This window comes from Mus caroli, chromosome 2 (assembly GCF_900094665.2).
Source record: "Mus caroli chromosome 2, CAROLI_EIJ_v1.1, whole genome shotgun sequence".
NCBI lineage: Eukaryota > Metazoa > Chordata > Mammalia > Rodentia > Muridae > Mus > Mus caroli.
Genome location: NC_034571.1, coordinates 136,181,618 through 136,209,386, shown reverse-complemented (window position 1 = coordinate 136,209,386; position 27,769 = coordinate 136,181,618). Strand labels below are relative to the sequence as shown.

Below are 27,769 nucleotides of genomic sequence, written 5' to 3'. Positions count from 1 at the left end.
CACAAATAACCACACAAAGAAAGGGTAAGTTACAAATGCTTCCTTTATTACACAAAGCCAGCACTGCTACTAAGTTCAACTGACTGTGCATCTCTACAGTGTTCGGTGCCATGCCTGTGATGTTAACAATCATTTCCAAGTGCTGTTGGGCAGTCCTGTGTCATCCATGGTACCTGCTTCAATTTCACACAGAGCTGGTAAACTGCTCTAGGGATTTGCATCCTACCAGGCCCCATAGGAAACATAATCAACACCCTTCCACAGCCTACTGTACCAGATGCAGCAGTTTTAGAGAAGAAATTACAGATCAAAAGCACCTTGGCTTATCAGTACACTGCTTTGTCATTTTTCATTAATAAAGTAGATTACAATGAAGCCCTAATAATTTGCAATATAATTAGTTGTTGCGAGACACGGAACATTCTCCTGAGGATATACCATGATTTCTAAGACAGAAAGTCACTCTAAGCCGTGTCCCAGCCCAGAGCCTCCTGCTGCAGACACAGGGCGCTTCCTGCATGCCAGCCCCATGCTCTGGTGCTCTGCAAGGTCAGCGTGAATTTTAAGCAGACATGAGTCTGAAACAGTCTCATGACACATCTGATAGAATTTTTTAAGACTGCCTGGCTTAGTCTTACTGCTGTTAGTGTATATTAGGTGTTGTACACATTATAAAGAAAATTATGTCTCATTATTTTAAGTCAAGGAAAAATAGAGAATTTTGGTCAAAATACACGGATTGCAATCACTTTTCTAAACAAAAGAAACAAAGTAACTGCTGAGGTTAGCAAAGATGAGGAGTTCTCGTCACACTGCCTTGTGCTGTTTTGTGAACTGTGTTATTAAAAATCCTGAGCTTAACAAAATTTTTACAAGTCACCTCATGAAAACAGGCATTTGGCCAATAAGAGTTTAATTCCACACCAGTGAGACCTTAGAGGCTGGATTTAGGTAGGGTAGTGTTTGCAGACACTATACAATTTTTAGTTTACTCTAAAAGATGACAAGACAAATTCCTCAGTGAGATCCTGGCCTAATATATTTGCTTTACTTATATAGTGAAAGGATAGTGTTCAGTATGGAAGCTTTCAATTCGTGGCACTGACTGGTGGTCTACACAGGGGATCCTTCAAAGGCTACAATTAAGGAGCCACCTAGCTTTTCAGCAATACAGGTCCGATTGAGGTCTTCTGGCCCATTTGCTTGATACTCATGCTTTATCCCTAGAGAGAAGAACAAATTCTGTTTAGGATTATGCAGCAGCTTATTCATTTCTCTAAGGTACCAAAACTAATTTACAGTCTTACAGAACAGTATCCGATTGCGGGAAGAAATCATGTATAAGCACATGCATCAAAATACTGACCCCGTCAACAAATGTAATGCTGCCTGAAAGCAACCAGAAACACAAGTGGACATGACTCCATCTGTTCAAGTCTAAATCAGCCCAGCTACTGTATGCGGTCAGAAGCCAGGATACCAGTTACTACTGGGGTTCAGGAAGAGGCAGGGGAATGGTACAAGGGAAAGTAAGCATTGAGGAAGGATTTGTGAGCTAGTAACTAGATACAACCCATTGTTCAGTCTGTGAACACATGTTACTAAGGTGGTACTTCAACAAAAAGGCAGGCCAGTAATTTTTTCCTAATTTTTAAAACAAGTAAAAATACAGGGCTAGAGACATGGCTGAATGGTTAAGCGTGCTTATGATTGTCAGAGGACCAGAGATCAGTCCCCAGCACTCACACACAGGATGACTTCCAACCACACAAACCAGCCAGCTGTGACTATGGTGCCCTGGACTCTGAGAGCACCTGCACTCACATGTCAATTGTCAATGAATCTGCACACTGATGCTCATATGAACATATAAAGTAGAAGCTGGGCGGTGGTGGAGAACACCTTTAATCCCAGCACTTGAAAGAGACAGGTGGATGGCCTGTCTGGTCTACAGAGAGAATTTCAGGACAGCCAGGACTATACAAAAAAACCTAGCCTCAAAAAAAAAAAAAAAAAACTAAATAAATAAATAAACAAATAAAAATGCAAGCATGAACTTAAACACTGTGTTGCAGAAAACCAAGTTCTGTGGTTGCATTTCACACCACACATAAGACTGGACATGTAAGCTGTGGCACTGGTGGGCCTGAGGACAATTCTATCGGCACACTGTAGAACTAGCTCACCCAAGGGCTTCCACGCAGCAGGTTCTCTGCACAGAATGTTTTAAAAAGCTGAACAGTTAGTCTACCATTTGACAATCACTTTCCAAACTCTTCTCAAAGCACCACAGGTCAGTTTTTATACAACTCTGGACTAATTTGAGAAAGCCACCGATGAGTCCACAAGACAGGTGACATGGTGACTATCACTTAATATCCCTAAATCAAGTCTTATGTAGCAATTCCCCTTAAGTCTTAGGTTTCATCAAAGTACTGAGCTGAGAAGTCACTGAGCTTCAAGTTATCAGTTGATATTTGTGAGCTTACTCTAGGGCCCCCAAATCAACCTAAAGAACAAAGAACCCACTGAAGAGGACTGGGAAAGGAAGCAGGAATGCCGACTACTTAACTCATTAGAACAAGCTGGGGTGAACCAGTTCTACTCCAGGAATGCAAAAACCAGTCACAGAAAACACACAAAACCAACACTGGGTAAACCATGTAAGCTCTGCTCCCTCAGCTGTTTGGCAATCACAGAGGAGGGGAGGTGGCAGGACACACAAACCAAGCCTCCTGCCCCAGAGCTGAGAGAACGAGGCCCATGAGGTTAAGGCTCTGGCTGAGGTCACACAGCAGTTAGCAAGCTCAGCCCTTGTGCAAGCCTGAGTTTATCCCCCATGCTCTTTCTACCATACCAATGTCTTCTGACTGGAGTCTGGCCAAGGCCACGTCATCCGGACCCCAGGGACCCAGCCGCAAGTCAACCTGCCAGCTCAGGTGAGCGTACTTTCCTTTAGGACTCAATTACCTAAAATCACGCCATTCAACAGTAAAGCTAGAGACAAAAGAATGTCCGCTGCTATGAGTATCTCCTTTCTGCAGCTTTGTCATTGACTATATTCAAAAACAATGAATGACAAACCAACGGATCCCCACCTGTTATGTGAAAAAGTAGTTTAAAACCAGCTGTACAGTGATGTACAGCCAATAGGAAATGGACAGGGTCATGAACGGGGCCAGCAGATACCATGACTTGCCCAAGACAGACGATGCTCCCTTTGCTGCCCTTTGCTTCTAAAGCTCTATGAAGATAATTAGGTGGGCTTTAGAAACAACATCCAGTCCCAACCCTGGGGACCCACTGCACCCATGAAAGCTTCAGAGACGGACGAGTCTAGCTCCTACCTGGAAATTTCTTCTTGATGGCATCCTTCGAGCTTGCATAGATCATTTTACTTTTCAGAGGTGCTTGTTCTGGTGCCCTGGACAGAAAGATGCCAGAGTCACAAAGGCTGCCGTAGAGAAAGTACACCCTCCATCGTCTTAAACACTCCAGTGGAGACGAGCCAGGCCTCAGAATCTAAGTTTTCTACTTCTCATGTCATAAATGGTCACATACAATAACCACAGTGGGAAAAAGGTACCTTTCCCTCCCAAATGCTGGAATGAAAGACTTTTGTCTAAGGCTTAATGTCAAATATTTCAAGACTAGAATAACCAGAAAAGGCCACGTAAATCATCTTAAAATGCTCACTAGCAAACACTGTTCATGGTCTGGAGAGATGGCTCAGCGGTTAAGGTCCCGAGTTCAAATCCCAGCAACCACATGGTGGCTCACAACCATTAGTAATGAGATCTGACACCCTCTTCTGAGATGTCTGAAGACAGCTGCAGTGGACTTATATATAATAAACAAATAAATCTTAAAAAAAAAAAAGAAAAAGAAAAAAGAAAACACTGTTCCGCTGACTCTTTTGCAACAGTGAAAATGCTGTTTCTGTCAGTCATATGTGGCTACACATTGGAAATACAGATACTCATTCAACTAAACAAAGGCAGACCATGCCTGTACTTCCAGCACTAGAAAGGGCTACTGTTGAGTTCCAGACCAGCCTGGGCTATACAAGGAGACCCTGTCTCAAAATATAGATGTTATCTTTTTAACTAATTGAAATTTAAATTAAAAATGAAGTATCCCTATGCAGGTTGGGGGGAACTAACTAGATACTACAGACATAGTAGGACCACAGTGAAGGAGGAATGACATCAACGTCCTGAAAAGAAACAGATGACAAGTGCTTAAGTGAGGAGCGTGGACCCAGCAGAGCGTGCTAGTGCACAGCACGACATGGTGAAGAGGGCCTGCTTTACAGCCGGAACATTGCGGAGAATCAGGGAATTCTGATTTAGAAGCATTATCTTCTAAGAGTCCACAAAATAAACTACCTAAAGTGGCATCCTTTCAAGAAGACAATGTAGCTAAACTCAAGACGGCTTAGACTTTATGAAGACTGTAAACATTTTGACAGTGAATATGAGTAGCTTCAACACAAATTTTTTTTGCGGGGTCTGGAGATACAGTGCTGGAGCCCGTACCTAATACATGTATGGTCCTGGGCTCAACCCCCAACATTGCCAATACCATTCTGATCCCTAAACTGGTTCCCCACGAGTGGGCAGTAGGAGACTGGCTCTCAGTTCTCTAGCGGCTCCATATCCTATGCTCACCACAGGAAGAACATCAGCTCTTCTTTCCTGGACTCCTTGGTCTCAAAGCTGGCGTCATACAAAGCATAGCGACAATCTTTTTCAGGAAGCATTCCAACAAAATGCTTGAAAGGATCAGTTATGGTGGCGCCAACATCTCCCACCAAGATCTCTTTGCCTTCTTCAACGACTATGCACTTTTTGTCTGCACTGAGACAGAAAATGACAGCCTTCTTTCTTTTCTTGATTTCTTCTGGTGTGGAGCATTTCCGAACTTTCATGTCGTAGAAGATGCGACATACTTCATCCGCAACCTGAACTCCTGAGGCCTACAATGAGAAGCAAAAGGGCTTACAACTCTTCTAATTTCAAATATAAAACACTGCATTTTGGCTACAGATTGGCATAGACTTAAAATCTTAGGAGTGTGAGCATTACTGACTCCCGACTAACACACGCTTGTAAGCCATGCCCACCATTAATTATGTGGGGAAATGACTGCAACCGCCCCTCCTCCTAAAATCTCCAAAGGGCTCCTTAAGCAGCTGGGTGGTATCAAGGTCCCTGACCCCATCTGTCTCTTTAGAATAAGGTCTCATGGAGCCCAGGCTGGTTGTCAATGACTGTGTAGTCAAGTGTGACATAGTTTAAGTCTCTCATCTTCCTCTCCCCACCTCTCACGTGCTGAGATTACAGTGTCTGGCAGACACTGTGCTTGTTTAATGCTATGTTTGAGATTGAATCCAAGGCTTCACGCATGCTGGGCAAGTACTCTACTGAATGAGCCTAGCCCTGAATTATGTTTTCCTCACAGGATTCTTAGAGCCTTAGCCGAGATCACCTTCCTAGTCTGTATATTAATAATACCTTGAAAACTTTTACATGAAGCAGAACAGATGGTTTCAGTTTCTTGGCTGGGAAAATTCCAGCCCTATAACATCTCTTTCTTTCTTTCGCTCTCGCTCTCAAAAAACAAAACAAAACAAAAACCAAAACATTATGTAAGTATTTCAAAGCCCTGCTCAGTATTCAGTAACATTAATTGCTTGTCTTTAAATTTAACTCACCATGCGGGGAAAGCTTAGGAAGTACAGTGCAGTCTATGCAAGCCATAAGGACTTGCGTTTGATCCCAAACACCACAGCAAAAGCTGGGCACAGTACTGCACTCCTACTCCCAACCACCTAGAAGACAGCAACCATCAACCACCTATCTCCTGGGGCTGTGGCCTGCCAGCCAGAACTAATCCATAAGCCCTAAGTGAGAGACCTTGTCTCAAAAACAAGAGGGACAGTTTCTGAGAAACATCATCTAAGGATGACCTCTGGCCTCCACCTCTTACCCTCCCCTACCCCCGCCACACACACATAGGCATATTTCTTTTATAAATTATAGATTGAGATTAGAATAAATAAAAATTTTACTGTTAATAATGAAGGCTAACAGTTTAATTTGGGATTATACTAGCCAGAAAAATAATCCTGTCATGATATTAGTTATTATTCTGGATGAGGGGTTTAAACAAGTTTTTGATGCCAAAAGATCTTAAAGCAGTTTTTAATCTTTCTGTCTTCTACTGTCCAACTACCTGTACATAGACACTAACTCCAATATACATCAGTCTGTACTTTTCTAAAGCAAAGATTACAAGCTTAAAAGACTTAATAACATAAAATTACCGATACTCAAAATAACACCAAGTTATATAAGAGCCAAAAAAAGTGCATTTAAAAAGTGAAGAAAGCCTTACAGAATGAGATTTTCAAATCACTAAGAAATTTTTACTCAGAATATATGAAGAATCTTCTCAACTCAGTAACAATAACAACAACAAAAAGAACCAGAAGCACAGGCAGGCAGATCTCTGTGAGTTCAAGGCCAGCCTGGTCTACAGATTAAGTACCAGGACAGCCAGGGCTATGCAAAGAAACCCTGCCTTGAAAAACTGAGAGGTTTGCAGACCAGCCAGTCTAGCAAAACACCCCCCCCCACACACACACACAAATACACACACACACACACACACACACACACGCAGGCATCCCCCCCCCCACACACACACACACGTTATCCATGAACAAATGTTAGTGTGGACAAGCTGTAACCTCACATTGCAGCAACAAAATTGCAAACTCAACCACTTGAGCAATTTTCAAAGAGCTAAACATGGAGTCACCAGATACAGTTCTTTGTATACATAGAAAATAAAAATATCCCCATATAAACAACCATACACAAATGTTCACAGAGCCATTATTCACACAGATGCAAACTGGAAACTACCTCAAAGTCCATTAAGTGAAGAGATTTTAAATGCACTACAGCCACACAATAAAGCAAAAATGAGGAACTGACATGCTACAACATAAATGAACCTCAGAAAACATCACATTCAGAAAAAAATTAAAAAGCCAAAGAGAAAGGACGGCACACAACATGATTCTATTTATATAAAATGTCCCCAAGGCAAATCTGTAAGTAGACCAGTGGTTTCCAGGGCCCAGAGAACTGGAAAGGGACTGACTGCTAAGTGGTAATTTTCTTTTGGGGGTGATGGAAATAAATGCTCTGCAGCAAACTGCTATTTAAGCACACATTCAAGAAGCTAGTGTTCACCTATATCCAATGAAGCAGTTTGATGGCTAAGGCGGGAAGATCACCAGTTCAAGCCCAGCCTGGGTGACATTAGTGAGACTCAGTCACAGAAAGACAAGAGAAAAAGATGCCTGCAAGCATGTAGGGGACTGAGATATAGTGGGAACCTAGTATAGGTTTCTAAGGTAATTTGGCATCCAATCATTGATTGTTAAGAGTGCTACATCCACTCCAATCCTGGCTATCTAGTCCACATCTTCTCAATCTCCTCAAATCCTGCTAACCAAATCCACAGTTTTCATATAGATGCTATTACTGTAAATGAATAGCAGCATATTTTAATACAGTGGCAGTCAGAAAATTAACAGTAGATAGAAAACTAACAAAAACTTCAATATTGCTATACTCATATTCTTATTACCTGTGTATGCTTATTACATTTTTTTTAAAAAAATCAAATTTAAACCTTTTAGTGCTTTAGCAGTATTTTCTGATCCTTGTAAGAAATGGGAAAAAAAGTTCAAATAATATTACCAAGGAAAAACTAGAAACACTTCAATTCCTCTCTAGTCCAGAATAATGTTGATATCTAAGTATTTTTTAAAGATTTTAAAGATTATCTAAGTATTTTATAAAGATTTATTTATTTTCTGCTTATGAGTACACTGTTTATGAGTTGTCTTCAGACACACCAGAAGAAGCTGTCAATCACAATACAGATGGTGGTGAGCCATCATGTGGTTGCTGGGAATTGAACTCAGGACCTTTGGAAGAGCAGTCAGTGCTCTTAACCACTGAGCAATCTCTCCAGCCCTATGTAAGTATTTTTTAACCAACAACCAAGTCTTTCTTTTTAAAATGTTCTATTTAAAATTTATCATTCAGGGCTGAAGAGATGCCTCAGCGGTTAAGAGCAGCACTCTGTCTGCTCTTCAATCCCCAGCAACCACATAGTGGCTCACAACCATCTGTAATGAGATCTGATGCCCTCTTCTGGCATGCAGGTGTACACACAGATATAGCACTCATATAGGTAATAAAATAAGTAAATTTAAAAATAAATAAATCATCCCTATGATGTTTGAATCAATCCACCCCTCCCCCAGCCTCCCATTAAGTTTACTTTCTAACTTCATGTGTTTTTCTTAATAGTCACCATTTAGTGCTTGCCCAATTCTTAGAAGGCAACACTGGAAGCACTGTATTCATTTATTCAACCAATACCTGAATATATCTAAAGTATTTAAGTCTCTCAAATGCAACTTGAAACTGACTTAGGAATCGGTCGTGACCTGTAACTGAAAAGAAAGTAAAACACGATTCTGCAGTTGTGCGTGGCTGGCTCTAACCTGGGCAGAGTGGACCTGTTCTAGCAGAAAGGCTGCCTCTGCTGGTTTCCGGTGAGAAGCGTTATTTCTAAACACCCGTGCTTGAGGAAATGGCCCCTGGAGACAGTGCGGGAGAAGATTTTGAAACATCCATATTAACAAACTATCAACTGCCACAGTGAGGTAGAAAACCAAATCCAAAGACAGATGTGAAGGGGAAATGTCAGGATGGGTCCAAGACAGGGAGGGCCAGGCATCAGGGTGGAAACCGACTACAAAAGGAGACCAGAGGACGGACAGACCAGCCAGTAGAGTACGCCGGCCATGCTAGATAACAGCACTGCGCGCACGAGGGATCAGTGGCCAGGGTCTCCTCCACCAGCAGGCAGGTTCAGGAGTTTGGTGGCATTGGTTAGTTTAAAAACCAACTCAGATGAGCACAGCAGAGATTTCCACATAAAAGGACAGGAGCAGAGTGTGCTATGGAAGGGCATCAGCTATGCTAATTCCAAGTCAAGATGAGGGAACAGGGTTTCCCTGGCAGTGGCAGCGGTACTGAGGCAGCTGTGGGTGCCAACAGGACTCAGCAGCAAGCTCCCTGACAATCCCTGGACTCAAGTCAGGGACGAAGCTGGGGGTGGTGGGCATGCCAATGGTAGTCAGGAGAAAGGTTCCTCTCTCTCCTAAACGTCCACTGCAGTGTTCTAGAGACTGACTACAGTATGGCTCCTCAGGACTGGTACATAATTCTGTACTTTGCCTGTGAAAATAGTAAGAAACCCAGCAGGCAGAATCTATGTTAGATCCAGCTAAATGTATTTTTTAATTGCTATACCTAGGCTCAGTATGTCTAGATGGACTTTAAACAGCAGCAATATGGAAGATATGAACAAATTAACTGTTGCCTGGACCCTTCATGCTTATTTTTATATAGTCAAAGACAAACCCTTTGGGCAAGCAGACAGAGAAAGCACAGAGCAGCTCTCAGAAGCCTGGCCTCACTGCCCAAGCTCCCCACTGCCTCTCCCCGCTGCTCCTCCACTGCCAGCATGCCTCCTGCCCTCAGCAACTCTGACACCTTTTATCCTGATGGCTGAATTAGAAACCAAGTAAAAAGTATAAGTGAGGTGGAAAAGAGACTAAGTAATGATACCTTAAATAATTTTTTCTTAATTGACTGATTTTCTTAATAACTGGGAGGTCAGATTTGACTTTAATGTGCACAGGATCTGACTATTGCTAACATTTAGCCCCCAAAATTTGATAAAATGTTTAATATATGAGTTACTGCTGTATTTACTCCCCCCCCCACACCCCATATTCACCCCTTCAACTGCAAGTTATAACGAAATAATCGAGAAGAGTCCTTTACAAACACCAGTGGCCCAAGTCCAAGGATTTGTGCCACAAACACCTGGCACAAACTACTGGCGCCTTCACAACTTCTTAAACCAAACCACACAAACCGGGCACACAGAAGAAGGTGGCTTGCCTTGGCAGTCTACTGTGAGGACTCACCTGGGTGGCTGTTATCCTAAGACATCAGGGTGAGTCTCTGCACAGGTCGGAGCAATGGTGCGGAGTCACGCTTGTGCATCTCTAACTTGTAAAAAGGCCCTCTGTCCAGGCCTACCCATCCCAGCCTGAGCCTCTTACCTCAGAAGCAATGCCAGGCATGGCCTGCCCGGTACCTTCAAGGAAAGGTGTGAGAGGAAAAGGTCCGCTCCTCTCAGCTTCACTTCCCAGCACTCAATTTAAGACTGAGATGTTTAACTGTTCACAGTCAAGGAGCTGTAAATTTATTAAATGAAGTTAAATCCAGTTCCATTTTAAACTTAAAGTTTGCACAGTTGAAACAATGCAGACTGCTGGAAATCCTCTAAACCAGCAAGTACTGCTGCTGAGCTGGAAGGAACCTGAGAGCAAAACTGCTACCACACGAGCTCTGGCCACCTTAAAAAGCTATAGCACTCACAGCCGAAATTCTCCGAGTTCCACACGAGAACCACTGGAGAAGCCACACTCACTCCCCGCTGCACCACGAGAGCTGCTGCTGACCTTGCCTCAAGCACAGTGCGTTATACGCTTGTCTTACGTCTCCTCTGACAGAATATTTATAAAACTCACCAACTGAGAGAGTATATCAAGCTTCACACAGCATACGGTCTGAACAGTCTCTAGTCACACACAGAACTGTGTCCTGTGCCACCCACCGGACGCAGTCTTGGGAATGGCAGCAGAGCGACCAGCAAGAGCAAGTCTCTCCATTCTGCCACAGGGTGAATGACACTCCTTGAAACTTAGACATGAAATTTTGAGAATTTTTATCAACCACTAAACCGGTCCGATCCTAAACATTATCGTCACTAGCAGCAGCCCCCCTAACCAGAACATAGAAAAAGGGTTCATGTCATACTGCCCAAATCAAGTAGGACCCTCCCTTTGGCTCCATCATTAGAACTCATACACTTTAATCCTAATTTAAGATCAAACAACAACAAATAAAACAACAAAACAGAATAAAAACCATTTAGCTACTTAAGGAAAGTAGGGCCGAGTGGTGGTGGCGCACGCCTATAATCCCAACACTTGGGAGGCAGAGGACAGCCAGGGCTATACAGAGAAACACTGTCTCGAAAAACCAAAAAAAAAAAAAAAAAAAAAGTATTCATTTCTAAAACCCAGTTTTTCTAAGAGTTTACAATATCTGAAAACTGGAACTATTGCACAGCAGACACACAATGGCAAATAAACAAACTAACAGAAAACAGTCAGTGGTTCCTTTTCTACCAGCTTCTTGAAGGCACCGGGGAGTTTCAAACTGGGCCCATGATTCCCTTTCTTTACACCAGGCCTTGCACAGGATCAGCAGAGACAGGAGTAAGTAACAGCTGGGTCGCTAGCTACAAAAGGCTGATGCCTCCCAGCTGTACAGATGATGCACTTCAGCTACAGGGCTCCAGAGCTGACTGAGGGCTGAGCCCTCTAACTCTGCCCCCTACTATGGCTCTACTAGTAGGAGACAATTAGAAAAGACCATAATTCAATCAAGACCACAACAGAAATTTGGGAATTAAATGGGAAGAATGGGGGAAATTAGTGATTCCCTTTAGAACACACACACACACACACCACCTCCCTGACCCTTGACTTTGGAATTCCAGAGTTCATACTCTAGAGAGTATTGTGATCACTCCAGTTAGTCATCCTACTGAGGAGAATAGTGAGCATAATGAAGAAGGCAGACTCCAGGCTACAGTAACGTAGGACCCTAAATAACAGCATCCCTACTCCAGCTGTTTTAGGGAAATGTGTGCCAATAGTAGCCATGCCAGCATTTCTTTGCTACTGTCAAATGTGGTAGCCATCACTGTGGGCTAAAATACTGGAAATACATAATAATGAAAAAAATGCTAATTTGATTTTAATAAATTTAACAAGAAGCACATAAAACTGGCTCAACATTAAAATGTTTGGGGCAATTTTTTATTTAACTTTGTATTACTTTTTTGTGAATTTCATATCAGCACCCCAATTGCACTCACCTCCTCATCCCTTTGTATGCATCCCCCACCTTACAAGCTTCCCCTCACCCACCACTGCACAGCAGACAAGGGCCCACTCCGAGTGCTACAACAGGTAAGGGGCAGGGCGAACTCTCCAGCTCTCCAGACAGGTGGGCAAATTTACAAAGTGTGTTACACGACCCTCAGTCCTGGGAAACAACACACTGCTTTTGTTATGACTCACATCACTTGGAACTTGCTATTATACTATGCAAAAAATTAATAATACATCTAAGGCAAAGATGATATTAAATATATTTGTAACAACTAACCATTTCTGAGGGCAAGGAAGCAATCTTGAGGTAAACAAACTGCTAATGTTCTTTCTTTCTTTCTTTCTTTCTTTCTTTCTTTCTTTCTTTCTTTGAGACAGGGTTTTTCTGTATAGCTCTAATATTTATTTTTGAAACAGGGTTTCATTACATAGTACAGGCTAGCATCAAATTCATAATTATCTTTCTTCAGCAAGAAGAAAAGTACTGGGATTATAGGTTGAACCACCAACCCCTGCCACTGTTTATTAAAAGTACATGTGTTTGTTTTAGAAAACTCAGAGCAATAAAAAGTCAAAGTTTCATGCAAAATGGTTCAACTTATCTAAGCAAAGCCTTTATATATTTTACCCCTTACAGAAGAAGCACTGACTACTGACTGGGAAAGAAGTGAAGTAAGAACTAGAAAAGTCTATGGAGATCGTGAAACACACTTGGCCCAGATCACAAATAACTTGAGGGAGGGAGGGAGGGAGGGAGGGAGGGAGAGAGAGAGAGAGAGAGAGAGAGAGAGAGAGAGAGAGAGAGAGAGAGAGAGTTGGCTACACTTGTCTCCTAAGACTGGAACTGGAAATGCTTCACGTTACATCTTTCTCTGCAAAAGAGCAGCAGCATCCTCCTGCAGCATCTCCCAGGTGAGTCAGGGCTGCTCATCCTGCACTGGTAGCTCAAAAGGATGGGTGGAACCACCACACCAAGCCCTGGAATGCAGTGCCTAGCAACGCCATTTAATAAGTGCACACTAATTACTACTATGATTATCTAGAAGATCCAGTTAGAGCTTCTTCAACTCTTTAGTAAACCAGGTTGCCAGTTCTCAGTAAAGCCTTTGGTTATCGGACAAGTTAAAACTTGCATCTGAAACAGGAATTCACTTAGTTATAGATAAAGCAAGATGAGTTTACTAAGCACACTGTGAGGGGCAAAAGGCAGGGCAGTAACGAGAACAGACCATCTGCTCAAACACAGAATCCTTCTTTGTTTCCGGTTCACAAGAACAGTGAACTAAAACAAAACTTAGCATCTGGTAAGTACCATCTCTTTCTTCTCATGAATATTTAGTGGTGTCATTAACTGATAAACAGACATTCAAAGTATGATATGTATACAATGGAATTTTATCTTGCCATGAAAAATAAAATTATAAAATTTGCAAGAAAATAGATCTAGAAACTATTAGGTGAGGTACCCTGACCTCCAAAAACAATATTGCCTGTTCTGGCTCATATATGAATGTTAGCATTTAATGTCCATATATATGCATGAAATTAAAAGTGGGATAATAAAAGGGAGAAAGTGTTGAGGAGGGGCGGGGCACCGAACACATGTGAAATGAAAGCAGAAAGGAGGCTGCTGGTGGTGGAAGGGAACCAAGTCTGGAGACACGATGGAAGGGAAGAGCAAGGTGAGTAAAGTGTGTTTGAAAGTGCCACAGTGAAACCTAATGCTCGGCACACCACAAAAATTAATTAATTAATTAAATACTAGGTGGTTGAATAGCAAAGAAAGGAACCACCACGACTGCCCGACAGGTAAAGGAGCTGGCCACTGAGTCTGACTGACCACCTGAGTTCACTTCATGGAATTCACATGGTGGGAGAAGAGAATGAGTATCTGCAAGCTAAGCTGTCCTCTATCCTCCATGTGTGTCCCATGACAGGTAAATGTGTGCACACACCGAAGGAAAGAAGGAAGGAAGGAAGGAAAATAAATCACTAGCATGGAGCTAAGATGTTTTTAATAGTTTAAAGTTTAATAGGCCTCTTGCAGACGACACAAGTTCAGTTCCCAGGACCCACACAGGGTGGCTCACAAACACCTGGAACCCAGCTTCAGGGAATCCTCTCACCCTCTTCCACTTCCACGAGCACCTGCTCACATGCAGTACACACACGTGCGCGCGCACACACACACACACATCTCTTTTAAAAGCACCTGCTCACATGCAGTACACACGCACACACACACACACACACACACACACACACACACACACACATCTCTTTTAAAAAACAGCAAAGAAAGCTGGGCGTGGTGGTGCACGCCTTTAATTCCAGCACTTGGGAGGCAGAGGCAGGCAGACTTCTGAGTTTGAGGCCAGCCTGGTCTACAAAGTGAGTTCTAGGACAGCCAGAGCTACACAGAGAACCCCAGTCTGGGGGCGGGGGAGGGGGCAAAAAATGCTCAATAAAAAGATGAGTGAGAGTTAATGTTTTAAATGAACTTAATATAAATATATACACATAGTTTTAGTGAACTTTTTACACCTGAGCTGACGATGCTCCCTCCAAACACTACTTAACAAAACCCCCACCCAGAACAAGACATGAGTTGATGGCCAGGGCTGTCTAAAAGGCTCCTAAAACATACAACCTATCGCTGTTGTCCTTGGCTGTCCCTTACTGCTGAAGTGCCATGCATTTCAGAAACAGGGTCCATGCCCCTGAGCTGGAGGTGACTAGAAGCCGTCATGAAAGCAGGGGAGGCACCGACAGTCCTACACAGCTGTAACACCTATGAACCACAGCAACAAACACAATGGCAGGATAACCCTAAGAGTGCACCAGTGGTATGCATACCACCAGCTCTCTAATTGGACCTAAACCCACTGAACAAGAGAGAAACCACACCTGGTACTGGGAACTCAGCTAATTCAGTGCTAGTGAAGTCATGATCTTGAAGAAGAATCTATAACTGGCACTTTATTAAACCAGCACAATCCCCAAGTACAATTTGTCCTTTCAGTTATCAGCTCTCACCTAAACCTGCACCTGCTTCTCGATGTGCTGATGAAGTCTATAGTTACTTCTATTCTTATAGCATTATCTATCTAATACTGCCCTAACTATCTGTTGCTTGACTTCTGCTCTTGACATCTCCCTGAAAGAGTATGAGCTCTTAGTGGGTACTTTTGATGTACTTATGCCTTGCTAGCACCAGACCCAAGACTTTGTACATGCTAAGCAGGCATTCTATCACATGCCTACGTTCCCTGTCTGTTAGTATCTCTATCGCTGTACTCTACCCTACATATCTTTATCAATCCTCTGTCTTAGTTAGGGTTTTACTGCTGTGAACAGACACCATGACTAAGGCAAATCTTATAAAAAACAACATTTAATTGGGGCTGGCTTACAGGTTCAGAGGTTCAGTCCATTATCATCAAGGTGGGAGCATGGCAGCATCCAGGCTATCATGGTGAAGGCAGAGCTGAGAGTTCTACGTCTTCATCCAAAGGCTGCTAGTGGAAAACTGACTTCCAGGCAACCGGGGTGAGAGTCTTAAGCCCATACCCACAGTGACACACCTATTCCAACCAGGTCACACCTATTCTAACAAGGCTACACCTCCAAATGGTGCCACTCCCTGGTCCAAGGATATACAAACCATCACAGCCTCCATCCGCAGCTAGAACTGTGACGCTGCCAACTACATGATTACTTAACCAATAAAAGTTACATAGTATTTGTCTTTAAGCTTGTACATATGTATTTTTAAAAAAAAAAACTGCCTAAAATGTGAGCATTATATTTCACATAGATTCAAGATCAATGCTACATAAGAGATATGAATGTATACACTAATCAACATTCAAGAGCATAACTAAAAAAAAAATCAATATTCTACAAAACACATTTAAAAATTTGTGTGATTTAAGTTGTTTCTACAGGCCCATTTGATCCTGGTGAAAACATTTAAAGACACTACTTAAGCAAAGGTGTCTGCTAGTTTTACCAAGTAGGGAGAATGTTTCATGGATTTCCTAATATTTAAAAGACAGAAATGATTCCCTGTAAAGTCAAGGATAAGGCAGGGACAGGCATTTTGCCTGAATGTGACATCTTACCCAGAGTAGCGTGGCAAGAGAAAGAAGCAAAGGATAACCAAACAGGAGAGGAGGCAAGCATAGTCTGTGTGCAGCAACCAGATTCTCTATATGAAGTCTGACTCTCAGACTGATAAAACTGGTACGTGAATTCGGTTTCAAGATACGAAGATCAATATACAAAGGCAGCAGCATTTTTATATACCGACAGTGAGCTAGTGAACAAAAAAAAAAAGAAAAAGAAAAATCAAGAAAGCAATCCCCACTGCCAAAACAAAAACAACAACAGCAACAAAAAACCCTTACAAGAGACTGGGAAATGAAACTCAGAGATACCTAAGGTGTCCATCAACCTTTCCAGAGCCTTAGCACTACACTATTAAAAAGCAAAAACAAAGCTAAACCCCTTAGACCCACATCTAGCCAAGGGAGTGAACTGACCAGTACCCCAGTACCCCCCAGAGCTGTGTCTCTAGCTGCATATGTAGCAGAGGATGGCCTAGTCAGCCATCATTGGGAAGAGAGGCCCTTGGTCTTGCAAAGATTATATGCCCCAGTACAGGGGAATGCCAAGGCCAGGAAGCAGCGAGCAGGACGGGGGGGGGGGGGGGGGGGGGGGGGGAGGTTATAGGGGACTTTCGGGATAGCATTTGAAATGTAAATGAAGAAAATATGTAATAAAAAATTGTTTTGTAAAAAAAAAGTATTTTAGCAAAAATAAAAGACCAGAAGCATCATAATAACTCACATCTCAAAACATACTACCTAGAGAAAATAAACAAAATAGCACGGTGCTAGCATAGAAGCACACACATTCAGACTAACAGAACAGCTTGAGAACCTGCGCCATCACGACAAAAGCACCCAATACCACATTAGAGCAAGGGCAGTCTGTATGCATGGTGCTGGGCACCTCACACACAACGCACAAACTAGACCCTATCTCCCATCACAGATAAATCAAGTCAAGGGCTGGAGAGACGGCTCAGTGGTTACACTGGCTGCTCTTCCAGAGGTCCTGAGTTCAATTCCCAGCGACCACATGGTGGCTCACAACCATGTAGAATGAGATCTGATGCCCTCTTCTGGCCTGCACAGGCAACAAAATAGAGAAACAGGCAAATGGGCAAACAGGTAAATCAAACCAATTAGTTTCTGTACAACAAACAATACAAGAGAGAATAGACAACCTGCAGAGTAGGAAAAAAATATTAATAAACCATTCAACCAACAAGGGATGAATGAGTATGACTATCCAGAAGAAATAAGAGACCCAACAGAAAAATAACAGTAATCTGACTTAAAGGGGGGAGGGAGAGAAGGTTGTTACCCTTTCTCAAAGGGTAAATGACCAATTCTATTAAAAAATGGTATTAGTCAGAAGGGAAATGCAAAGCAAACCATAACCAAGTACCATCTGTCACATTCCTGTTGAAGGCCACCATCAAGAATCGAAATCTATCCATGCTGGCAAGGACACAGAAAAAGGTGAACTGTCACATATCACTGGTAGTAACGTGAACTTAGACAGCATTGTGGAAATTAACATGGAAGTTTCTCAGAGCACTAAAGATAGAACTCCCACAATCTAGTGTCCCACTAGTTAGACATGCAAAGGAAATCAAATCAGCCTAAAAAAGAGATGTCTGGTAAACTCCCGTAGTTATCACGACACTATTCAAAAACCGAGGTGTGAAATCGACTGAGGTCTTCACTGTATCTGACATCACTACTCCACTTTTTCAGACCTGCCTGGAACTCACAATCTTCCTTCTTAGCATCCCAAATGAGGGAACTATGGATGTGTGCCACCACACCTGACATCATTTCTCCTTTTAAAGCAGATCATTTGGGATTTTGCTCCTGGGTTAACATATTCTGGACACTACTCCCTGCTGGATGAATACCTGGCAAGGACTCTTTCCTGTTATTCGGGTTATCAATTCACCCTGTTGTTTCTGCTGTATAGAACACTCAAAGTTACTTTGAGTTGGTAATTTCACAAATCAGACTCTATTTGAAGAAATGATGTGGATGCACAGAAGTTTGAGCACAGATGACATTTCTTTAAGTAAGAAACTTAGATGAGCCAGTGCTATCGTGCGGACCATTAACTGAACCAGCAGTGAAATCGCTGGGGCAGGAGTGAGAATTTGAAGAGCTGAGAAACTCAAGGCATTGTCTATCGACGCGTAGTTCAATGGCCCAGATGAGGATCAGCGGGAGGAAACAGGTCAGACAGCCGCCGTTTCACTTTGATCTCTGCTTCTGGCAGCTGTGGGCAGGGCACTTAACCCACTGTACGTTTCCATCATGACGCTTTTGTCCTGCCAAGGTCTAATGCCATGGAGCCAGGCCATCATGGACACATACCATTAGCCAGAATAGAACTTTCTTCCTTTAAACTACTAAACTCTGCTAGTTTTTCACAACAACAAAAGCTGACATACTAATTTTTCTCCTTTGTCTGCAGAATTTTAGCCAGACATGCCTTTCTGTCCAGGCCCAGACCAAGGTCATCTCTTCTCAAGGTCGTTTGATGAGTCCTCCTGCCGGAAACTCTCTTCATGTAGCTGAATCTCTCAACAAGAAGCATTAGCTTGCCTGGGCCCAGCTAGGCAGAAATCCTTTTTTTTTTTTTTTTTTTTTCAAATTAAGTAAGTAGTTTTGGCTTTTTCTATGAAGCTGAGGAACAAAACAGCAACTAACCTAAGGCCATAAAGAAAGAGACAAACCAGACTCCAAACACACACTTCTAAGCACTTGGCAGCTTGGCTCAACAGAGGTGGTAGGTAACAGATTTGCTAAGGATGGCATGAGACAAGGTAATACAACGTCTGACAGGTGGGTAACACCTGTAAGCTACCTTGTTCTTTCATAAGTTAGGCCTTTCAGCTTTTTTTTCTATGGTTCACGATGTCTAATAAGTAAATATTACCCAATCTCATGTCACAAAAGCAGAGTGTCTGTATGCCAGAGTCATTTGGACTCTTACCACTGCAATATTGCTTCATCTATCTCTAAGGATTTTCATGAAAAGACTCCAATGGAATTATAGTGTGAATATAAAGGTCAGGTGCTATTCAACTGTTTTAGTGTTTAAACCTCAATTTCCATGGCATTTTTAAAAAGTGAGAACAGGGGTATAAAAATTAAAATATTTCAGCCGGGCAGTAGTGGCGCATGCCTTTAATCCCAGTACTTGGGAGGCAGAGGCAGGCAGATTTCTGAGTTAGAGGCCAGCCTGGTCTACAGAGTGAGTTCCAGGACAGCCAGGGCTACACAGAGAAACTCTGTCTAGAAAGACAAAAAATAAAATATTTCATCTCTATAGGAACTTTCCTGTCAAATTGATAACCAGTATCGTTCCATAACATCTCTGTGAGCTGTAAGAAAGGGACTGAATTGATATGACTATAAGAATGGTACAGTCCGGTGAGTATTATAAAAGAAACTGTCTGGAGAGATGGGTCGTCAATAAAGAGTGCTTCCTTACTGTAAGCTCTTGGGCTGAACCCTCATGGTGGCTTTTAACTGTCTGTCCCTCCACTTTGAGGGATCCAACATTCTCTTTTGGTCATTGGATGCTTCTGCATGCATGTGGTACACATAAACTCACACAGGCGCAGATATACACATACACACAAATAATAAACAGAAATGGACATTCTTCACTAACTCTTAGACATGTCCAGAAGTGCACCGAAAAGCAAAGTGTCAGTATTCAGGCTAACTTCCCAGCACAAACTGAATAAACCAGTTCATAGTGTATATGGCTGTTCCAAAAAGACCACCACTAACCATATACAGTTTAGTGACTCACTTAAATGTGGTTACAAAATTGTATTTTTAAAGTTTATTTTATTTTAATTAACAATTTTAAAATTCTAAATTTCATTGCTAATAATTACTAAGGACAACTAAAAGTAGGTATGAGAAACTACTTTTTAAACTACTGTCGTGGTAGCTAAATACAAGTCCAATATCCCCTATTAATACTTAGATGCTTGCCGGGTGTGGTGGCGCACACCTTTAATCCCAGCACTCGGGAGGCAGAGGCAGGCGGATTTCTGAGTTCGAGGCCAGCCTGGTCTACAGAGTGAGTTCCAGGACAGCCAGAGCTACACAGAGAAACTCTGTCTTGAAAAACCAAAAAAAAAGAAACAAAAAACCAAAAAACAAAAAACCTTAGATGCTTAAGTTCCAAACTGGCTGAGAACTCAAGACTGCCCCTGCCCCTGCCCCCAGAATGCTAGGCTAACAGGTACACAACACCAAAGCCTGAGATGTGCTTTAGTGTAAAATATATACAGAATTTCCAAAAATTAAAATATGTAAAACTTATTATTTTATTTTCTATCAGTCAAATCTGACACAGTATTTTAATAGGGCTAGGGATGGCTTAGTAGAGTGACTGCAGGCATAGGCAAGGTTCTGGGCTGGTATTCAGTGCCACAGATGAGGAATTATAGTGGTTTAAATTTTCACCTTTGTTGTTTTCCTTTTTTTAAGGAGCAATGAGAAAAAAATTTAAATGTATATACATTTCTGTAACAAAATTTCACAACTTGAGAATTTCTGAAAGCTCAATGACTTTATGATCTGCCCAGAAGCAACAAGCTCAATCTTATCTGTGTGTCAGCTATATAACCATTTGAGAATGCTAGCAATTGTATTTTATTAAAATTAAATGATAATTACATCAATAAGCCAACAGAAGAACAATCATTGAAAACTCATTTTTTTCTTTTTCTGTGATAAGGTTAAAAGAGGCACGGCCTATAACATAATATACAAATCTTGAAAGAATCGTCTTCCTTCAGTGAGATCCAAAGGTCAGTCACTGTCACCAACATAGGTGCTGTGCTAGGAGTGAAATCTCCATTTCTCAGGCGCTCTTTTATGTCTGACTGTAGTAGTGGAGGGCTAGACTCTTACATACCTTCATTTCAACTAGACACTTAAATTGTTTTTGTTGTTTTTAACATTATTAAAATGTAATTTTTAAATCTTAAGATAACACAGAAAATTAAATAATCAGGTTAGCAACATGTAAGCATGTCTAGTGGCAATGTCAGCCACTAAGAGATTAGTTTGGTATTAGAGTTACGAATCACTAGAGATTAAAAGCTGAATTCAACGGGATCCGATGCATCTAACTACATTTGTTCAAAGGATTGCTGGGTTGAATAAACCTGATAATAGGTTTCTAACTCTACACCTTTCACAGCAAAATGTTACGGTCAGAAAAAAAAAAAAGGTACGAGTTCAGAAGCGTAATTCTAAGTGAGAAGCTGTCACTGTAAGAGCATGACAAAGAGCATACGGAAGCACACGAAATCCTAGTGTGGGATACCAGCCTTTCAATAAGCTTTCATGAACAATCCGAAGGGGAAGAGGCCTGTGGCAGTAATAATCCCATGTTTTGTGTTCTGCGGTTTGCACATACAATCAGCAAACTGTACACTAAGAACAGGCTGAATCACTCAGAGCAGACCAGGGCCTGCGGTTCTTTGGAATTGGAGTTATATAGGGTGGCTGTGTGCCACCCAATGAGGGTACTGGGAACTGAACCTGGGTCCTCTGTCAGCACAGCAAGTGCTCTTCATTACTGACCTGTATCTGGCTAACTGAACTTCCCAGGATGAAGAGACAGGTATAGAATAGAGGAGACTAATCTCTGTAGCCCCTGGCTAAGAAAGAACTATTCTGACCAGAAGCTGAAAATGGCAGGGGAAATAAAAGGCGCATTTGTCTTCTGTGATTTAGCAGTTTAAGATGCCTGGAAAGGGGGCTGGCGAGATGGCTCAGCGGTTAAGAGCACTGACTGCTGTTCTTCCAGAGGTCCTGAGTTCAATTCCCAGGAACCACATGATGGCTCACAGCCAATCTGTGTCTGAAGACAGTGACAGTGTACTCACATAAATAAATAAATCTTTAAAAAAAGATGTCTAGAAAGACACAACATGGAAGAATTACTAGTCCACAGTGTTAGAATCCAGCAGTGACAACCATATTCAGGTTGAATTTTTTTTTTTTTTTGGTCAGTACTAGATTGTACAGCTCGGATGAAGTCAGGTTCACAGGTGTATCATATATATAAAAGCTGCTGCCTATCTGATGTGGAGCATGCTGGTTACCTTGCTTACCTAGCATCATGTGATGAGGCTTTTAGGGTCTATGCCCAGCCTCAATTAAAAAAAAAAAAGTACACGCACACACACACCCTAGTCAAACATAGAAACCATCTTCTATACATCAGATAGGCAAGAGACTTAAGGCTCATGTAAGGTAAAAAGAAATATAAAGAGGTTGTGCCAGTTATTTCTACCAGCTGGGGATCAAGTGTTCAAACACATGAGCTCATGAGGGGCAATCTCTTATTCAAGCCACCAAAAGGTTATAGATACAACACCAAGTCAGACATACCAGCAGAACAGAGAATGCATATAAGAGTCTGTGTGTTTATACCAAGAGACACACAAACAGGAACAAGACAAAGAATACATAATAATGTTAAATCAACTATGGTGAAAAGTTTAAACAGATAAACCAACTGGAGAAATGTTAAAATGTCCAGTAATAGAGGGGCGAATAAACATGTACAGTTTTACAGTAGAATAATAAATATTCAGTAGTTCAATCCAGCACCCTGGGCTGCTAAAGTGGCTCAGAGTAAAGGCATATGCCCACCAAATCTGAGGACCGAAGTTCGTTGCTCAGGACCCACATGGTAGAAGGAGAGAACCAACTCCACCCAGTTGATCTCTGACTGCTACAAGTAGATCTCTGCAAGCTTGGGTAGGAACACAGTGAAGTAAGTAATGTAAGCCGGGTGGTGGTGGTGGATCTCTGAGTTCGAGGCCAGTCTTGTCTACAGAGTGAGTTCCAGGACAGCCAGGGCTAGCTATGCAGAGACACACTGTCTCAAGCCCCCCTTCCTCACCCCCAAATTAAGTAAATGTAATAAAAATCAACACCCTCCCCAAAAGAATACAAGATTTATTTATTTATTTATTTATTTATTTATTTATTTATTTATTTATTATATGTGAGTACACTGTAGCTGTCTTAAGACACACCAGAAGAGGGCGTCAGATCCCGTCACAGATGGTTGTGAGCCACCATGTGGTTGCTGGGATTTGAACTCCGGACCTTTGGAAGATAAGTCGGGTGCTCTTACCCACTGAGCCATCTCACCAGCCCCAAGAACACAAGATTTTTTAAAAGCTGAAAGGGGCTAAGCAAGTACAGCATATATATGATATATATGATATATATATGTGTGTGTATATATACATATATACATATATATATATCATATAAAATGTAACACATTAGTGCAGCATGAATTAAGAATGCATGCATGTACAATCAAAGCATGGAACGTGAAGGGGCTGAAGAGACGGCCCAGTCAGCAGTTAAGAGCACTTACTGCTCTTTGCAGAGAGCCTGAGGTCAATTCCACACGGGAACTCACAACCATCCAGTTCTAAGGGATCTGATGCCCTCTTCTGACCTCCACGGGCACCACACACACACACACACACACACACACACACACACACGGTACACAGACTTACAGGTAGGTAAAGCATCCACACACATAAAGAAATTACCAAAAAAAAAAAAAAAAAAAAAAAAAACAAAAAAAAAAAAAAAAAAAAAAAAAGCCTAACAGTACCAAAGAATAAAATCTATCACCTTTAGGTGACGACGGAGAACTGGACCTGAACCCTCTGGAAAGCACTGGTGGCTGAGAAATCCACCTCCATTCTGTGTTCTGGGAAAGAGATCACAGGAAGAGGCAGGCACATATCTATAGGTCTGAGGCTAGTCTGGGTTAGCAGAGAGCCCATTTCAATTACAAAAACAAGAAGGAAAGAGGGCAGGAAAGGCCCACTGTACTTTTTCATGTCCTCCCTCAGGACTCCCTGGGTTATCCGCCAAGGTTCTCATTCTTTTTCTTAGAGAAGTTTCTCCATATGAAACTTCTTTGAATTTGCAACATCCTGAACGAAATCGTTTCCTTTAATGAGCCAATGCTGTAAGATCTTTGATGCGAGAGTGTGACCCTCTTAAGGGAAGGAAAAGACTAACCAGGTAGAGGATGGACATTCAGCTTCGGTGATAACACCCAAAACTGTCAACTTTTTTTTTTTTGATAAAAGGGATCATTATCCTATATACTTTACTACTTAACTCTTCAAAATTACTAATTTTAAAGATTGATGTAAAAGAAGGAAAAGTGATTTGCAGGCAGTCTGGATCCCTTCAGGCAGAGGTTCTCAGCCTTCCTAATGCTTCCTTTAACACAGTTCCTCAGGTTATGACATTCCACCACCATAACATTATTTTGGTTGATACTTCAAAACTGTAATTTTGCTACTGTTACAAACTGCAAAGTAACTATCTGATATGCAAACTACCACCCCTCAAAAGGGTTTTACCATCCAAAAGCAGTCTCAAGAATGGCTGCTCTACAATCTCCTTTTTCATGGTAAAAGGGCCACAAAGAACGTGGTGGTCCATGCCTTTAATCCCAGCATTTGGGAGGCAGAGGCAGGTAGGGCTGAGTTTGAAGGCAGCATGGTCTACAGATTAAGTTCCAGGATGGCCAGGGCTACACAGAGAAACCCTGTCTCAAAAAGCAAAGTATGCCCAACCTATTTAGCTGAATTGTTAAAAGTATTTTTTCCTAATTACCAAGTAGTAGAGTACAGTAGTAATCCAGTCCAGGTCAGTTAGCTCAGTTTGTCGGAGCAGAGTCCCATCTATGTTAAGTGAATGGTTAGATTAAGGCATATGCCTTAACTCTAGTTCAAGGCAAAACGACAGCCTTACTTTCCAGAGGGCCATAAAACTATGCTGCAAATGCATTCCTTGGTTAAAGAAAAGACGAGCCAAATCTACCTGCGATGTGCCAAGCTGTACCCAGTAGAACTGAGCAAATACGCCTAGGAATTTTATAGCGGGCTGGTCATCTTTGCACATATGAGGAAGCTGACACACCCAGTACACACACAGAAATTTTGTTTGCCATGTGCAAACAGAAGATACACTTCCCTCCTGTGGAAAGGGGCTTTTATAGAAACATTTATTGTGATTATTTTGTAGTGAGACATTTGAAAACATGACATCTCATTTTTCTAATTTCAATTTCCTTTATTCCAACTGCTTCTAGAAGACATAATGAGTACCGGGAAGTAATTCTTCTAATTTAAAACAAGCCCATAAGTAGTTAAACTTTAATCTTCCCATTACCATCCCAAAAAGAGGAAAGGGGGGAGGGGGTAACTAAACGTAGTACTCAGGAGTCTGAGAGAGGAGAATGCCAGGCCACTCTGGCCTATACCAAGGCCCCAACTCAAATATAAAAATACAAAACCAGTGTAGGTCTTGACACCCATAATCCTAGCACCTGCATCGCCTCAAGTTCAAGTCCAGCTTGGGCTTCACAGTGAGTTCCGTGTGGTTCTGAATTACAGAATAAGATCCTGCCTCAGCAGCCTACTATCAAATGTAAAAAGGTTTCAAATACAGAAAGTGCTAGATTCTGAGATAATAAAGGAAAATCTCTCAATCTCTCCCTTCGTCCCACCCCCCATTCTCTAATAGCTGGACTGAATAGAGATCTTCTGTGCTTATAAAACCAAACATAGTAAAGTCTGTGTTCTAAATTCTTCATTCTTAAAACATATCCAGAACTGGCGAACTGGGGAACTGGCTCAGCAGGTGAAAGCACTTGCCAGGCAAGTCTGACAACCTAAGTTCAATTCCCAGAACCCACAGTGAAAGGAAAACTGGCTCAGCAAAGCACCGTGGCACTCCCGTACCCAAGTCCTCAGACCATAATAAATATATCAGTACTTGGATGTAAGAATGAACCCACCTTTAGTTTTTATTTTTGTCTCCCCCAAGTACCAGGAGATCCAACAGACTCTATTTTCATTTTATTTGAATGTACACCGAACAAAAAGTTAAGCTTTAAAGCCAAGCTTTTACACGTTTAGAATGTTTGGCCCTATTTTAAATACTTTTGCATTCTCAACTAAAAGAAGACTGGAGAGCAAACACCAGTTCACTTTATCACACCGAGTGCTCAAATTTAGGAGTTTTATCAGCACTCAAAACCTTTAGATTTAGTCTTTACTATAAATCAACATATACATACACTTAAAATCTTGCTGAGGTTCAACAGACTTCAGGGCCTGAAAGATTTGTAGCTCATAGCATTAAACCCAAACATGACTTAATATCAAGGCACAGCTAAGCATGGTCCGTTTTCAAGAAAACTATCCATTTAATCTAATGAGCCAGCCTGCACCTGCAAGCCAGTTGCTATATCCTAAGAAAAAAACCAAAGTTGTTATTCAGTGAAAACACTCTGTAGACAGATAAGTGGGTACCAACTGTTTCCCGGCGCACAGATGTAGCAACAGGATAGTATTTCTAGCAGTGAGGCAAGGCCTTGCCAGCAAATCATTGACCAAAAATGGTAACAATGTGCAGACTACAGTGACAAAATGTTCCACCTGATCGCCCAGTTGAGATACTGTTTTACAACCGATTTGAGTAATACTTTAGAGGTAGAGAAGTTTGTAAATTAAGCAAAATCTCTACCATCTCAATACAACGAATGTTTCTCTTTTTAAAGGGCTGGAGTAATAATTACACGGGCTTTCTGAAAGTTTTTAAATTTGTATCAGAAAGGCAACAACATCCTGTCCAGGACTTGCACCCAAAGTTGTGGTAAAGCCTTGTTCTCAGGTAAAGGCAAATTTCTAGCATGGATGAATGGACCCGGCAGGGAAGGGTTAAAAGAGCCACTGCCAAGCTTGACAAGCCCAACGAGAGTGCCACTGAAGCTGATTGCCAGATACGACAAACAAAGCCACGGCAAGGCCACCCGGTTCTTAATCACGCTCACTAGCAATTACTCCGCCCTCTAGAGTGTTCAATAAAATCCTTCTTTTCCTTCTCAGTAGAAAGGGCTGGAAAAGCTCACGGGTCACCGAGCTGGCCTTGGAGAAAACCGCGCCCACACGGACGGTCTCAGGTTCGGCAGCCCATCCCGGGGATCTACCGACTTCGGGATCGAAGGCAGCGAGGCCGGGCCGAAGAGGATCCCGGGCGGCGGCCTGGAGCGGTGGGCAAGATGCCGCCCGGGAGCTACCTTGGAACCGACCCCTCCCTTAGCGCACGCCCGAGGATCACTCACCATGTTCGCTGGGGCGGACTTCGGGAGGAGAGCTAGGAGCCTGACGGCAAACTCTGTGCACCTTCGTCCTCGGGGTAGCAAAAGCAGGAGAGGAGGCGCAGGGCGGACGCCGCAGCTCGAGCTTATTAAGGGCGGGCACCCGTTCCAGCCAGACTGCGGCTGCGCGCGCCCCTCGCTCCGCCCACCGTTGCTACGCAACAGGCCGGCCTCCCCAGACAGGCTCCACCCAGGAGTCCCAATAGTCTCCAGACAACTGGAAACCCCGCTCCAGTTAAGGGGAGTGCATGGGTTCCCCGCCCAGAGGAGCGCCCC

The 27,769-nt window shown here is 42.3% G+C and overlaps 1 protein-coding gene across 1 annotated transcript; it reads right to left on the bottom strand.

The window, feature by feature from the left end:
• Positions 1–25: 25 nt before the first annotated feature.
• Dstn (destrin, actin depolymerizing factor) lies at positions 26–27,769 on the bottom strand. The gene is made up of 4 exons (XM_021149767.2): positions 27,458–27,769; positions 4,671–4,978; positions 3,348–3,424; positions 26–1,223 (listed from the first exon to the last, which is right to left on the bottom strand). The coding sequence occupies exons 1-4, from the start codon at positions 27,458–27,460 to the stop codon at positions 1,114–1,116; spliced, it is 498 nt and encodes a 165-aa protein (XP_021005426.1). The 5' UTR covers positions 27,461–27,769; the 3' UTR covers positions 26–1,113.

Excerpts from the sequence above, each read along its gene's own strand:
- Dstn (XM_021149767.2), bottom strand. Across the intron at positions 3,425-4,670 it reads GAGCTGATGTTCTTCCTGTG|GGCACCAGAACAAGCACCTC; the intron begins GTGAGCATAGGA and ends CTTTCTGTCCAG. Across the intron at positions 1,224-3,347 it reads CATCAAGAAGAAATTTCCAG|GGATAAAGCATGAGTATCAA; the intron begins GTAGGAGCTAGA and ends TCTTCTCTCTAG.